We start from the raw sequence: 15237 nt of genomic DNA, 5'->3' as shown, positions 1-15237 counted from the left end.
TTTTAGATTCCACATATAAGCAATATCATATTTGTCTTTCTCTGACTTAGTATAATAATCTCCAGGTCCATCAATGTTGCTGCAAATGGCACTATTTCATTTTTTTATGATTACTATTCCATTATACATACATATTGGACATTTAGGCTGTTTCCTTGTCCTGGCTATTGTAAGTAATGCTACAATGAATGCTGGGTGTATGTATCTTTTCAAATTACGGTTTTCTCCAGATACTTGCTCAGGGGTGGGATTGCTGGGTCATAGGGTAGTTCTGTATTTAGCTTTTTAAGGAACCTCCATAGTGGTTATACCAATTTACATCCCCACCAAGGGTGCAAGAAGGTCCCCTTTTCTTCACACCCTCTTCAGCATTTATTATTTGTAGATGTATTGATGATGGCCTTTCTGACTGGTGGGAGACCTCACTGTAGTTTTGATTTGCATTTGTCTAGTAATTACTGATGTTGATCTTTTCATGTACTCCTCGGCCATCTGTACGTCCTCTTTGAAGAAATGTCTATTTAGGTCTCCTGCCTATTTTTTGATTGGGGTTGCTTTTGTTTGATATTGAGCTGCATGAGCTCTTTGTATATTTTTTTAGATTAATCCCTTCTTGGTTGCTTTATTTGTAAATATTTTCTCCCATTCTGTGGGTTGTCTTTTCATTTTTTCGTGGTTTCCTGTGCTGTGCAAAAGCTTTTGAGTTTAATTAGGTCCCATTTGTTTGTTTTTACTTTCATTACTCTAGGAGGTGGATCAAAAAAGATCTTGCTGCCGTTCATGTCAGAGTATTCTGTCTGTTTTCCTCGAAGAGTTTTATAGTATCCAATCACACCTTTGGGTGTGTCATCCATTTTGAGTTTATTTTTGTGTATGGTGTTAAAGAATGTTCTAATTTCATTCCTTTACATGTAACTGTCCGGGTTTTGCCAGCACCACTTATTGAAGAGACTGTCTTCTCCCCATTGTATGTTCTTTCTTTGTCAAAGATTAGGTGACAATAGGTGCATGGGTTTATTTTGGGGGTTTTTAACCTGTTCCATTCATCTGTACTTCTGTTTTTGTGCCGGTAGCATACTGTTTTATAGCTTTGTGGTATAGTCCAAAGTCAGGGGCCCTGATTCCTCCAGCTCCATTTTCCTTAAAATTGCTTTGGCTATTCAGGGTCTTTTGTGTTTGCGTACAAATTCTAAAGATTTTGTTCAAAGTAAGGATTTTTAAATGGAATTTAAAGGGACTTACCTTAATTATCTGGGTGAGCCCTGCCTGCAAGCACAAGTATCCTCATAAGAGAGAAGATGTGACAACACAGAAGAAGGAGACAGTTTAAGGACTAAAGCAGGTTTGCTACACTGCTGGCTTTAAGATTGGAGGGCAAGGCCATAAGCCGAAGAAGGCAAAGTTTTGGATTCTGGCAGCTGGAGAAGACAAGGAAATACATTCTCCCCTAGAGCCTCTAGAGGGAGCACTACCATGCAGATGTATTTCTCCTGCCAGTGAAATTAATTTTGGACTTCTGGCCTCAAGAACTGTAATTATGGGGAATAAATTTGTGTTGTTTTAAGCCACCAAGTTAGTGGCACTGTTGCTACCGCAGTAGGAAAGTAATGCACTCTGATAGAGGCTTTGAGCAAGGCAGTGGATGAAGCAGATACAGGGGGAAATTAGTAATTCAGCTTTAGATTATGTTTAAGCTGCTATTATATCTATAATCTGTATCTTTAAAGATGTCATGTAATAGGTTGCATAAATAGGTCTGGAGTCAAAGGAGAGGTCTAGGCTGGAGATATGAAAGTGGGCGTCATCACCACGTGAATATGTTAAATCCAGTGACCTGGAGGAGATCATGGAGGGATATATAGATAGAGAAGAGGTCACGGTTGGAGCCTGGAAGTACTCCAACCCTTAAAGATCAGGAATGAGAGAGAACCAACAGAGGAGACCAAGGAGGAGTAACCTGACAGGTAAGAAAATGAGGAGAGGGTGGTTTTCCAGAAGCCAGGAGCAGAGTATTTTTAGGGAGAGTTATTGGCCAATGGTGTCAAAGGTTGCTGAAAGTATTTGTATGTTATGAAAATTGAGAACTAAGCTTGGATTCAGTACCACATGGATCGCCTTGGCAGGAACAAACAGGACGATAATGGCAGAATGCAAACCTGAGCGGGGTGAGTTCAAGTCAGAATCAGAGGGAGCAGAGATGGTGAATACAGACAACCATTTTGAGGGGTTTTGCTGAAATGTGAGTAAAAGTAGACAAAGGAGGCGGTAGCTGGCAGAGGATGTTGAAGAAACTTTTAGGCTAGATGACACTCCAGCTTTGTATGCTAACGGGGAAAACTCGTGCAGTTCTTCCCTTTCTTCTGCATCACTGAAGCAGGCAGTGGAATCCAGGACATATGAGCAGATACACCAGCCTAGGATAAAAGCATGTTCTCTCATCAGAGCAGGAAGAAACCGGAAGTATTCAGGCACAGGTGCAAACAGGTGATACAGTTGGTGGTAGCTGGGTGACCTTCTCTTCTGGTTGCCTTTGAAATAAGGAAAATTATCACCAAGGCTGGAAGTCTAAGGAAAGAGCTGAAAGTTGGATGTGAGATTAAATTGACCAGGGAAATGTGATAGGACCGCAGGGCAGTGGTGAAGGTCCAGTTAAGGATGAGGGGTGCAAATTTAAAGTCAAACCAGTGACGAGGCTTGTGTTTTTTTTTTCCCCCAAGGAGTGCTCAGCTGTGCAGGTTGCTCACTGTTGGGAGAAAGTTACATAAAACCAGGGTTTTGGTTGTGGTTTCTCCTGGCAAATATGACAGGAGATTTTCTAGCTATCTTTTTGTTATTGATTTACCTGGTCAGAGAAAATACTCTGAATAATTTCAATCCTTTGAAATCTATTGAAGCTTGTTTTATAATCAAGCTAATCTACTTTGGCAAATGCTCCATGTATACTTTAAAAGCTTGTGTTTTCTAATGTTTTAAGTATGTCTGTATGTGTGTCAAGTTGGATCATTCTATTATTCAAATATTCTAAGTGACTTTTGTTTACTTAGTCAACTAGCTGCTGAGAGGTATGTTGAAATCTCCCCCTATGATTGTAAATTTATCAAGTTCCATCCATTTTTGCTTTGCTTTAAAATTGTAATATCTTCCTGAGTGGAAGACTTCTTTCAAAATATCCCTATTTATCTCTGGTAAAGCTTCTTGCCTGAAAGTCTATTTTTGTCTAACAGTATAGCTAAATCAGATTTACTTTGATTAGTGTTACCATGGTATAATTTTTCCATTCTTTCACTTTCAATCTATGTCATGTATTTAACAGGTGATCTTTTATAAAGCTGCTGTATTTGGATTTTGGCTTTTATCTAGTTTAATAATCTTGGTCTTTACTCAATTATTTGATCCCTGTATATTTAAGTATATGGTTATGCCTACTATCTTTCTGTTTTTTTATTTGACCTACCTGTTTTTGTCTCCTTTCTCGCTTTTTTCTGGATTAGTCAAACATTTTTATCATTCTGTTTCTCCCTCTAGTAACTTGTTGTCCATGCATTCTTTGATCATTGCTATTATTACGACCACCCTAGAGATCACAACCTCTAACCCTAACCTCAGTACAGTCTCATACAAGGCATTACTTCATTTGCCTAATAATGGGCTTCCCTGATAGCTCAGCTGGTGAAGAATCCGCCTGCAATGCGGAAGACCTAGGTTCAATCCCTGGGTCAGGAAGATCCCCTGGAGATGGGAAAGGCCACCCACTCCAGTATCCGGACATGACTGAGCAACTTTCACTTTCATTGCCTAATAATGAGAGAACCTTAGAACACTCTAACTCCTCTAACCCCCCATCCTGCCTTTGGCACTATAGTAGGAATGAATTTATTTCTACACATAATTTAACCCTGCAAAACATGACTATTATTGTCATTCATATTCTTGCATATATTTACCTTTTTCATTGCTCTTTATTCTTTCCTGAAGTACAGTGTTCTGTCTGGGATCAATTTCATTCTGACTGAGCGGGTTTCTTTAGTGCAGGTCTGCTGACAGCAGATTCTCATAGTTCTTTTTTGTTTGAAAAATTTCCCCTTATTTGTAAAGGATCTTTTCACTGGATACAGAATGTTACATTGGCAGTTATATTATTTCGACTTTAAGATGCCATTTCATTATCTTCCACTGGTTTTGTTAACAGGTCAACCGTCAAGTTTTACTCTCTCTGTTTTGAAGATGACGTATCCCTTTTTTCTCTCTGGCTGCTGTCTAGATTTTCTCTTTCTTTGGTCTTTAATATTTTTCATCAGATTGGAAAATTCTTAACCATTGTTTCTTCAAATATTCTGAGGCCTCATTCTTTCTCACCTCTTCTTTGAGAACTCTGAAAGAAAAAAAAATAGACCTTTCCATTGTGTCCCACACATCTCTTTCACTCTTTTCATATTTTCCATCCTTTTTTGTCTCTTTGTAGTTCAGTTTGGGTGTGTGCCTCAATTGTATTTCACTTTACTAGTCCTGTCTTCCACCCTGTCTAAGGTATATTTAACAAAATCTATTTACTGAGATCTTCATTTCAGGTTTTGCATTTTTTCACTTTAGAATTTCTGCTTAATTCCATATACAGACACACATATATATAATTATATGCACATAATTTTCTTTTTTTTTTAGTTTTTTATTTTTCTAATTTTAAAATCTTTAATTCTTACATGTGTTCCCAAACATGAACCCCCCTCCCACCTCCCTTCCCATAACATCTCTGTGTGTCATCCCCATGCACCAGCCCCAAGCATGCTGTATCCTGCGTCAGACATAGACTGGCGATTCAATTCTTACATGATAGTATACATGATAGAATGCCATTCTCCCAAATCATCCCACCCTCTCCCTTTGAGTCCAAAAGTCCGTTATACACAGCTGTGTCTTTTCTCCTGTCTTGCATACAGGGTCATCATTGCCATCTTTCTAAATTCCATATATATGTGTTAGTATACTGTATTGGTGTTTTTCTTTCTGGCTTACTTCACTCTGTATAATTGGCTCCAGTTTCATCCATCTCATCAGAACTGATTCAAATGAATTCTTTTTAACAGCTGAGTAATACTCCATTGTGTATATGTACCACAGCTTTCTTATCCATTCATCTGCTGATGGACATCTAGGTTGTTTCCATGTCCTGGCTATTATAAACAGTGCTGCGATGAACATTGGGGTACATGTGTCTCTTTCAATTCTGGTTTCCTTGGTGTGTATGCCCAGCAGTGGGATTGCTGGGTCATAAGGTAGTTCTATTTGCAATTTTTTAAGGAATCTCCACACTGTTCTCCAAAGTGGCTGTACTAGTTTGCATTCCCACCAACAGTGTAGGAGGGTTCCCTTTTCTCCACACCCTCTCCAGCATTTATTGCTTGCAGATTTTTGGATCGCAGCCATTCTGACTGGTGTGAAGTGGTACCTCATTGTGGTTTTGATCTGCATTTCTCTGATAATGAGTGATGTTGAACATCTTTTCATGTGTTTGTTAGCCATCCGTATGTCTTCTTTGGAGAAATGTCTATTTAGTTCTTTGGCCCATTTTTTGATTGGGTCGTTTATTTTTCTGGAATTGAGCTGCATAAGTTGCTTGTATATTTTTGAGATTAGTTGTTTGTCAGTTGCTTCATTTGCTATTATTTTCTCCCACTTGCAGTCATACAAGCTGTATCTTGAAATGGCTAGTCTTTTTTTTCTGAATGGCAAACCTTCCATATAACATTGTAGAGACTTTATATGGCTGTCATCCACTGAAGAGAGTTTATCCTTTTCTCTGCTAGGAAGAGAGTAGAGAATGAATCCCTCTAATTAGGTACTGTGTTGAGTCAAGGCTGAGTTGCAGCTTTTATAAAGCTTAGTCAGCCTCTGATTCACTCCTAGTAGGTCACCCTTCCGGTCCTCACACTGAGAGCCTGGTTTGTTCTTCAGGACCTTTTTCCTTCCATGGCTTAGCTCCTTAGCATATAGAGACTGTGGAAAGCTCTGTTCTGAATTTAAGAGATTGGAGGCAGGCGGGGGTGGGAGCGGGTTAGGTTTTCAATCTCCTGTTCCATTCCACCTCAGTCAGAATGAGAAAATGAACTATGCTTGGAAAAGGTTAGGCAGAAAGGACAGATAGTGCCTGCAGTCCAAACTTCAGGGAAGTTTGTGAAGAGGGTGGACAAATAAGATAGCTGGAAGAGCATGCATAATCAAGAGAGTTTTTAAAAGAGGAAAAGTACAAGAATCTAGAGAGTGAGGATGGTATCATGACTGGTGAGTTAAGAAGCTCTGGGAAGAAGGCGGCTGCTGGATCCTGAAGCCTTTGGTAAATGAAGGGAAAGGACTAAGAATCTGGCCGAAGAGAGAAACAATGAGCACCTGGAAGCATGAACAATGGACTGGGGGTATAGGAAGGTAGGAAAATAGAAACAACTCTGCTTAGGACTTCAGGGTAGAGCGGGTTTTAATCTGAAAGTTGGTGACTGGAGAAGAAATAGATGTCAAAGGGGATGGGCAAAATCAAGAGTTTAGGTTTGTACAGAGTTGTGATCATCAACAGAGGAATGAATTCTAGAGTACAGTGGGTTATCTGAAGCCACGTGCTGAATGAGCTCATCCAGGGAAAGGAGGTAGAGAGAAGGTCAAAGACGAAGATGTGGAACGTGCCAACATTTAGAAGTCAGGATGAGGAAGGGAAGCCAGGGAGGTGGGGGGCTGAGGAAAGACAATATTTCCAGAAGGGAATGGTTAACCATGCTGAAAATTCAAGTTAGAGGAGGATCAAAAAGTAATCTCTGAATTTCACATTAAGCTCTATCACAGTTCACTGGAGTGGTGAAGACAATTAAATGCTTTCAGGGATTCCATAGACATTTCTTAAGGAAAGTTTTAACCAGTGGGGACAAAGATGCCCCCCATGACTAGATCAGAAAGGCTAGAATATGGTGGACTAAAATTGAAGTTTCAGAAATTTGTTGACAAGGAATACGTTATGGTGGCTGCAGTAGGGAAGAGAAAAAGATCACTGAAACCAAGAAGGAACTGAGAAAGCAGGGCTTTGAATGAAGGCACCAAACTAGGGATCTTTCACGAACAAAGAGAGTGGCTAGGTCAGTGCCGAAAAGAGCAGGGGTCACACCAGCATCACAAACAGTGTTTTGGAACTTAGAAACTACATTAAGAGAAGTATAAAACAGCCTCCAGGTGACTGAGGAAGTTCTATTCTCAGAATAGCAGAGTTTCAGTCACAGCAGTAGAAAAAGACTCACCTGATGCTAAAGTCCAAGTCCCGGAGGTGCCAGGTGGGTGATGTACAAGACAGTCTGCACGAAGTTAAAGGACATGTGATAACGGAAGCTTTCCAAGTCAATCTCAGATGATGCAGGTGGAAGAGCTTGGGAAGGATGCTGAGGGTTCAGGAGGCCTCCAAGGCTTACAGGAGAAGTGATGGGAGGGTCCTGAAGCTGACCATGAGTGGAAAACTGGGAAAAAGAAAAACCTGTGTTTATGTTTTTGCCAAGATGGTATGGGTCTTCTTTAAGTAAAACTTGCAAGAAAGGAAAACATTACTAACAACCAATTTTATGCCCCCGAAGACAAACCCACAAAGGTTTCTGCCCTGGATTCCCAAATGGGCTCATTATCCAGGCTGCTAGGCTCGATAGAGAGGCCTAGAAAAGAATCACTTTCTGCAACAACAATGATCAACTTGTCGCTACTTTTTTTTTTTAAGTCCATAGGTGTCGATCCTCTGCCGGCTAAGCTGTCCTATGACAAATCACATGACCAAGTGTGGGTCCTGAGCTGGGGGAACGTGCACAAGTCCCACCCAAGCCTCCAGGTATGTTGGGTACATGGAGGACAACACCCACCAGAAAGAAAGAACTCTCTCCCCAGCTAATCACATTTACCCAAAGTATGTCCATGAAAGAAAGTAGGAAACATCCTCAGGACCATGCCCCTTACAGGCAATCAGCAGGGCATCTTCCGCCATCTTCTACCGCTAAAGACAGCAACACTGATGGTGGATGGGATTCTGATGTCATGACAACCAGAAGGTGGCTCTTGGGCCCCTCCTAGCCCAGCCCCCAGACACTTGTCTCTTCTCAGCCAGGAGCTCCTGGGGCCAAGCAGGAATGAACCTCTGGACTCCAAAGGGAGCTAGAGCTTTCTCCACCTTGGGCTGCACAGGCTGGAGAATACTGCCAAAGCAGGCACCAGACAGTAAGGAAGCAGAAGGAAAAGAAGGAAAAGCAGTGGCAATTTTGTTCATAAGTGAAAGCACATTACTGAGTGCTCATGGGGTGCTGGGGCACAGGAAGGTTCAGTAATTGGCCCCTGCTCCAACCTAGGTATATGTGGAGCCCTGCAGTCCAGCCACTGTACTGACTCCCCCTTGGGAAGAGCTTGGGCCCAGCACAACTGTGGGATCCCTTCTTCCACCCGTCAGGGAAGGTCAGCACCAACCTGTGTTGAGTGTGTCTGGCTCAGCCTTTCTCACTGAGGTACATGAGAGAATTAAGCCCTACAGAAGGTAATTTAAATACCTGTTCCCTCAATTTTCACAATGATGGTACATAGAACCATTCTAGATGCCCAGACGTTAACTCAGCGCATGCAATGGATTCCTCAGGATATTAGGGTTTATTCTCTCAGAACCCCAGTTGAGAAGGGCTGCAGATGGAGCCAAGTTCACCTTTTTCCCAAGACTGGTAAGAGGCCAGGGGGCACCCTGTCTACAGAAGCTTCCTCCTGGGGTCTGGCCACCCTCCTGGGCCAGGGGAAGGACACTACTTCATCTCCTACACACTAAGACTACTGCCCTTCAGTGGATGCCATCAACACGTCCTGGGCCCCAGCGAGCTGATGACAAATAGTAATAATTCATTAGAGGACCTAGGAGTCAGAATAAGGTCGCTCAGAAAATTGGTTTCTCTGGCAGCCCTAAGAAAACAGGTAAGGAAATTCGAAGGGAGGGGCCACCAGGAAATATTTTTCTAGAGCTAAAAATTAACAAAAATGATTACCTAATTTAAAACTGCAGGAGATGAGTTGAAAAATGCATGGTTTCTACTGAGACTCAAATTAGTAGCCTGAAAGATAAAGAGCAAGAAAATCCTCAAATCATAGAACAAATATAAGATTAAGATATGAAGTCTCAAAAGACATTTCAAAGTCAAAAGAAGTTTAGAAAAAGTAATAGTTGGAATGGAGTCAAACATTCAATTTGGAATAAAATTTCCAATTTAAAAAAAGTACATCTTGTAGATAGAAAGTGATCCAGGTTAACATGATGAGAAAGAACACATCTCTGCTCTTCCTGGTAAAACTCTGGACTTTTAAGAATAAAAAATATTTCAAGGCAGAAAGAACAAGTCACCTATAGAAGAACAATCAGATTTCTCACCTGCAGCAGTAAAGACTGTGGCATTGTGCCCACATGCTACTAAAAGAAAAGGGTTGATATCCAAGGTATCATTTACCTGTCAGGACAAAAGAAAGACCTAAGCATATGCAAGAATTCAGAGAGCATATCATGAAATATAGCAGAAAAATAACAGGTGAGCCAGATCAGAGATATCGAGATGGAGGAAGATACAGAAGAGACAAGAGTAAGTAAGGAATCTAGAGAGGAAGGTCCAAAATTGAAACAAGATGGATGAGGAGAAACTAATGTGTTAAAGTGAAGTCGCTCAGTCGTGTCCGACTCTTTGCGACCCCATGGACTGTAGCCCACCAGGCTTCTCGGTGGGATTTTCCAGGCAGGAATACTGGAGTGGGGTGCCATTTCCTTCTCCAGGGGATCTTCCTGACCCAGGAATTGAACCCAGGTCTCCTGCATTATGGGCAGACACTTTACCATCTGAGCCACCAGGGGAGAGAGGAAGGTCCAAAATTGAAACGAGATGGATGAGGAGAGACTAATATATAGTAAGTGCTAAATAAAGGCATTTGAATTAGGAGAGATGCCCTGAAAGAGATAGATATTCTGATACCAGGCTCTAAAGATGGTAAATTATTTCAGTAAAAGTAAAGATAGATAGGGAGTAGAGGAAAGAGAAGGGAGTAAAAAGATTGCAACGTGTCATCTTATGAGGATAAGAGAGGATACAGAAAATGCTTTTTGAAATTAATAGTTGAGGTAGTTAACTATCTAATTATTCCAAATGTGACAAACTGATTTCTCCTATTAAAAGCAGAGATGATGAGATTGGGTTGGGAAGGAAGAGAAGGAGAGAAAACTAGCTATAATTTGTTTACAAGAGGCATATAAAGTGATGATAGGTGGATGAAAAATGTTTGAGTGTAATATTAATGTCAGACAAGGTCAAATTTAAGGTTACAAGCACTAAACAGCATAAGGAGAGACATCATATGAAGATAAACAGCCAACAGATAGCAAACAACTGAATACATGACACAAGAGTGATTAACAATACAAGAGTTTGATTTTAAAATGCACTTAAATTGTACATGCCAAGGAGACAATATAATGACATGGGAAAAGTGAATAATATGAATAAGGAACTCGGTTTCATAAATATATAGAAAACCTTTCCTCTGCCAAATAGAATTTTTTCACATGTCCACATATACATGTATCAGTAATCACAAAATCTTAACAAATTTTGCAAAAGTCAGTGTTATAGGCTACAGTATCTGATAATTAGAAATAATTACAATGTGACCTACCTAATGAGGAAACACTCCTAGATTGTTACTGGAGCAAAGAGGAAATTAAAACGAGAAATTACAGTGTCTGAAAGCAATGAAAAAGAGACTCCTTCTCATCAAAACCTACCAGATAGAAAGAAAACCATACACAAGGGAATAGTTGTGTCTTAAAACCTGCAGAGAATATACTTGTATTAAGAAATTAGAAAAAGAACAAAATAACTGGCAGGAAGGAATTATTTAAAAAGCCAAAATTAGTAGAAACAAAAAAAAGAACAAAAACCAATAAATCCTTCATAAACCTGATAAAGAAAAAAACATAAAATGAAGGATGCAAAGAGAGATTACTACAGATGAAGGAAGATGAAAATAATTGTCAAATAGTATACTGCAACTCTGAGGTGGCAAATTTTAAAACCTAGAAAAAACAGATGATTGCAAAATCCAGAAAAAAATAAACTGATCTAGTCAGAAAGAGAAGATATCGTATGACATCACTTATATGTGGAATCCAAACAATGATGCAAATGAACCTCTCTGTGAAGCAGAAAGAGACGGACAGACATAAAGGACAGACCTGGGGTCAGCAGATACAGATTGTTACACACAGAATGGACGGACAATGAGGTCCCACTGCAGAGCACAGGGAGCTTACAGACAGTGTCTTGGGAAAAACCATAGCAGAAAAGATACAATATTTATATAAATATAAAAAAGTATGTGTGTGTATATTTATGTACAACTGAGTCTCTGCTGTACAGCAGAAATTAATGTAAATCAACTATACTTTAATAAAATAAATAATAAAAAAAACTGACCTAAGAAAAGGAAAACCTGAAGTAGAACAATTACCAGAGAAGAGGTTTTGTTTTTTAAAAAAAAAAAAGAGTAAAGATCTACCATAGACAAATGTACAGCCAAGTTTCTGATGCATTGTTTAACAATTAGATTAATACCTAGTCAAGAACACTCAGATGTATGTATTCAGAAAAAGGCAAGTCATGAGTGGAGATTTTTCAAAACATATTAAAATACATCAAAGTTGGCTAATTAATAAATTAGTATTGATCCTAGAAACAAATACATTTTAGTGATAGTTGCTTAAAATGTGATAACTGATAAATGAAGCATATGAAATTGGTAAGGCAAATGCTTTCGGGACCATAATCTTATCATTTATTAAAACCTAAAGTTGATCATTTAATCTTATTTCTCAGACCATTTGTATTCAGTGTTACCATTAGCTTTGTGAGAGAGGCTGAGCATAGTATTAATAATTGGAACTGAGCAGAAGAGGAGCTTTTGGGTATAGCCAAGTTATAGCAACGCTTTCAAATGCAGATAGTTTTAGTATCATTTGAACTACCTCAGACCATGTGGGGGAAATGTACAGCTCCTTAGTATTAAAAAATAAAGCTATCAACTAATCTCACAAACACAGAAGCAAAATTCAACATGGTATTAAACATAGAGTCCAACAATGCATCTAACTGCTTGAGCAGGGAACAAATTCCCAGGATGCAATAATGGTTCACTCTTAGGAAATCAGTCAATATTACTCATACCACAAATTAAAACAGAATAAACTATAATATTTTCAATGAATGCTGGAAAGGCATTTAACTAAATACAGCAGCCATTCTTAATTTAAAAAAAAAAAAAACAACTAAAAATAGGAATAGAAGACATAAACATAATGAAGACTGTTTCCCAGAAATCAAGAGCAAATTTTGCCTAAATGACAAAACACTAAGAGCATTTTAATTAATATCAAGAATTAGACCATGATGCCTACCATCACCATAATTAGAAAGTCTGAGAAATGCACTCTGGCAAGAAAATGAAATAAACTGAATAAACCTACCTTCATCATTGTGGACTAGTGTTCAGGAAACCACTGCTTGCAAAAACTGCTCCTGGAAATGACAAAAGGCAGAGCCTTTGTGGTGAGCAATTTAGAAATGTGAACCAAAAGCCTCAATCCAGCAACGTGACCCCTCAGAACTTATCCAGAGGCCATGATCAAGGATGGGCACAGAGATTTAGTTACAGCACTATGTGTTACAGCATTATTTACATTTGCAAAACATTCAAAATGCTATGCTAAGGTTTCTAAATAACGCTAAGGGACTGGTTAAACAAACTTTGCTATGACAAAATGAAAGTGGTTCTATAAATGAGGCTTGTTCCACCAAGGCCCTCCCCCAGGAGCCAGTGTTTAAACCTTTTGGCATGTTGCAAATTTTGCCCATCATTTTCTTGTCCACCACTCCCAGGTCCAATTTTTAGCTGCATCAAAACTTTGGCTTCCTGCTCTTCCCCAACTGTCACCTCTTAGCTGGCTTCATCCACCCCTCTGGAGCAGATGCTCAGCCTTCCCATCCCCATGCTACCAGCTGACATCTCCTGATATCCAGCCACCTGCCTGCATCCCCAACCAAGCCCATAGATCCAGCAAATTTGAGAGGCTCAAAAGCTATCTTTAGTCACCAACACGCCCAGCTATGTGTTGGGACACAGGCCAAGAAGGAACTCATGACTCATTGGAGAAGTGAGGTTGACTAGCCCATATCAGTTCAATGGCTCATGATACTGGGTTTTGAAGAAGTCACCTCTGCACACAGGGTGTTAGGGTGGTGAAGCGTGAATGACATTGACTGCTGGCAGCCTGTAATTTTCCATCTCTATTATAAGCTAAAATGACAGACCTGATATCAAGCAATGATTGCATGGTTTCTTGGAATTCTCCGGCATTTTCACCTGAACATTCTAAGATCCAGTTTCCTAATACTGATATTTTTTTCTCTTTTTCAAACGTTTTATTTTGTATTGGGGTATAGCCAGTTAACAATGTTGTGGTAGTTTCAGGTGAACAGCAAAGAGACTCAGCCATACATGTATCCATTCTCCCCCAAATCCTCCTCCCGTCCAGGCTGGCACATAGAAGAGTTCCATGTGCTATATAGTAGGTCCTTGTTGGTTATCCATTTTAGATGTAGCAGTGTGAATATGACCATCCCAAACTCCCTACCTATCCCCCAGCGGAACTATAAGTTTGCTTTCTGTTTTTTAAGTAAGTTGACCTAATACTGATATTTTCTTACTATCTAGTTCTAAGTTTTTTCCCATGGACTTGGCATGGAAATGTCATTCTGGCTTTTTTTTTTTCTTTTAATTACAGGAAAATAACCTAACTTTAGAACTTAAGAGCTGCCCTAAAACTAAAATTCCCAGCCTACATCTTTCTAATCCGGCATTCTGCCTGTTGACCCCTGGAGGGAAAGCACCATCCCCAAAACCCCAGCCTCAAACCTGCCAGAGGAGGCAGGGCAGGTGCTGTTTGTCTTGTCGTTAAAAAAAAAGAGCCAGAGGCAGTCCCACTCTTAAAAGGTTAAAGCGTCCAGAGCTCTAAGCCTTGTGAATCACAAAGCCCCATCAAAGACTGTCCTCAGCCCTGGGCTGCAAAAACCCGAATCCTTCCATCTCTATACATGGTCACAACATAAAGATCAGAAAATGTGTCTCCCCTCCCTGGTCAGAGTCTGGCGTCTGCCTTCTGTCCTGCTAAGAGGATCTGGGCTTGTCCTTTGGGTCCTCCAGCCAAAACTGCCCACAGGTTGGCCAAGCCCCTCATCTGGCTGCAGGTCTGCCACCTATCTGGGAATCACCTAGAACTTGGAGGCGGATGAGCACATGCAGAAGGCTGTCTGGCTCAGTGTTTCCAGCCTGCCTGTGCCAAGGTCTCAGCAGCTGGTAGACAAAAACCCAGCCTGCCCACAGGGGGCTTTCCAGCAGGGCCTCCATCCTGTCTAACCCCAGATATCACTCAGCTCTGTCCAGGACTGCCAGGGTACCCTTCCCTTATACAGACACAGCAGGGACACACACCAAGGAACTGCTCAAGTTGTCTCCTGCCAAGTTCACAGGGGATAAAGTTGCTCCTCCCAGGGGAACAGAGACAGCCATGCTCTGTCACTACCAATTTGTATAAAACACAGGGCCTAATTCTCCACTGCTCACAGCAAGTCCCATTTGTAAAAGTGGAACCCTCCCTTGCATCCTAATCACCGACACTAAGTGACACAGCCAGCCTGAAAGATGCCTGTTTTCTCTATTAAATCATGGACTCACAGTGCTCAGAGAGCACCTCTGCAAGTAGCATACAGTGGAGACTCTCAACACAGCAACCTAGGCACCTGGTGTCAAGGGAAAATACAGAACCAGTCAACTCCACCATTGCGTGTTTCGCTACTTAAAACCCCTCTCCCCCCTTTCCCAGCCAAAAAGAGGATCACTACCCGAGTGTGCCTGGGTCTGTACGTTTCCACCGCCCACCCCACCTCCGCTTGGATGGACCCTCACAAGGACTTCCATTCTATGTTATAGGTGATCACAGAGGCCAGCACTGGCCAGGGCCAGCGCCTCATCCGCACACCCTTTGCCGGAGTGGACGACTTCTTCATTCCCCCAACAAACCTCATCATCAACCATATCAGGTGAGACTAGCCCACAAGCCCTAAGCTACTCCACGCCCCAGCTCAGCCCTCTATGGGGCAG

The 15237-nt window shown here is 40.9% G+C and overlaps 1 protein-coding gene across 1 annotated transcript in view; it reads left to right on the top strand.

The window, feature by feature from the left end:
• Positions 1-15237, top strand: part of FSTL4 (follistatin like 4) — a 418139-nt gene that overhangs the window by 399819 nt on the left and 3083 nt on the right. Inside the window, exons 13-14 of the mRNA XM_052644158.1 lie at positions 7739-7846; positions 15067-15176. Coding sequence (XP_052500118.1) covers positions 7739-7846; positions 15067-15176 — 218 coding nt within the window. The remainder of the gene's footprint in view (positions 1-7738; positions 7847-15066; positions 15177-15237) is intronic.

This window comes from Budorcas taxicolor, chromosome 7 (genome assembly GCF_023091745.1).
Source record: "Budorcas taxicolor isolate Tak-1 chromosome 7, Takin1.1, whole genome shotgun sequence".
NCBI classification, from domain to species: Eukaryota; Metazoa; Chordata; class Mammalia; order Artiodactyla; family Bovidae; genus Budorcas; species Budorcas taxicolor.
Note: the sequence above shows the minus strand (reverse complement) of the source record. Positions and strands in the feature narration are given on the sequence as shown.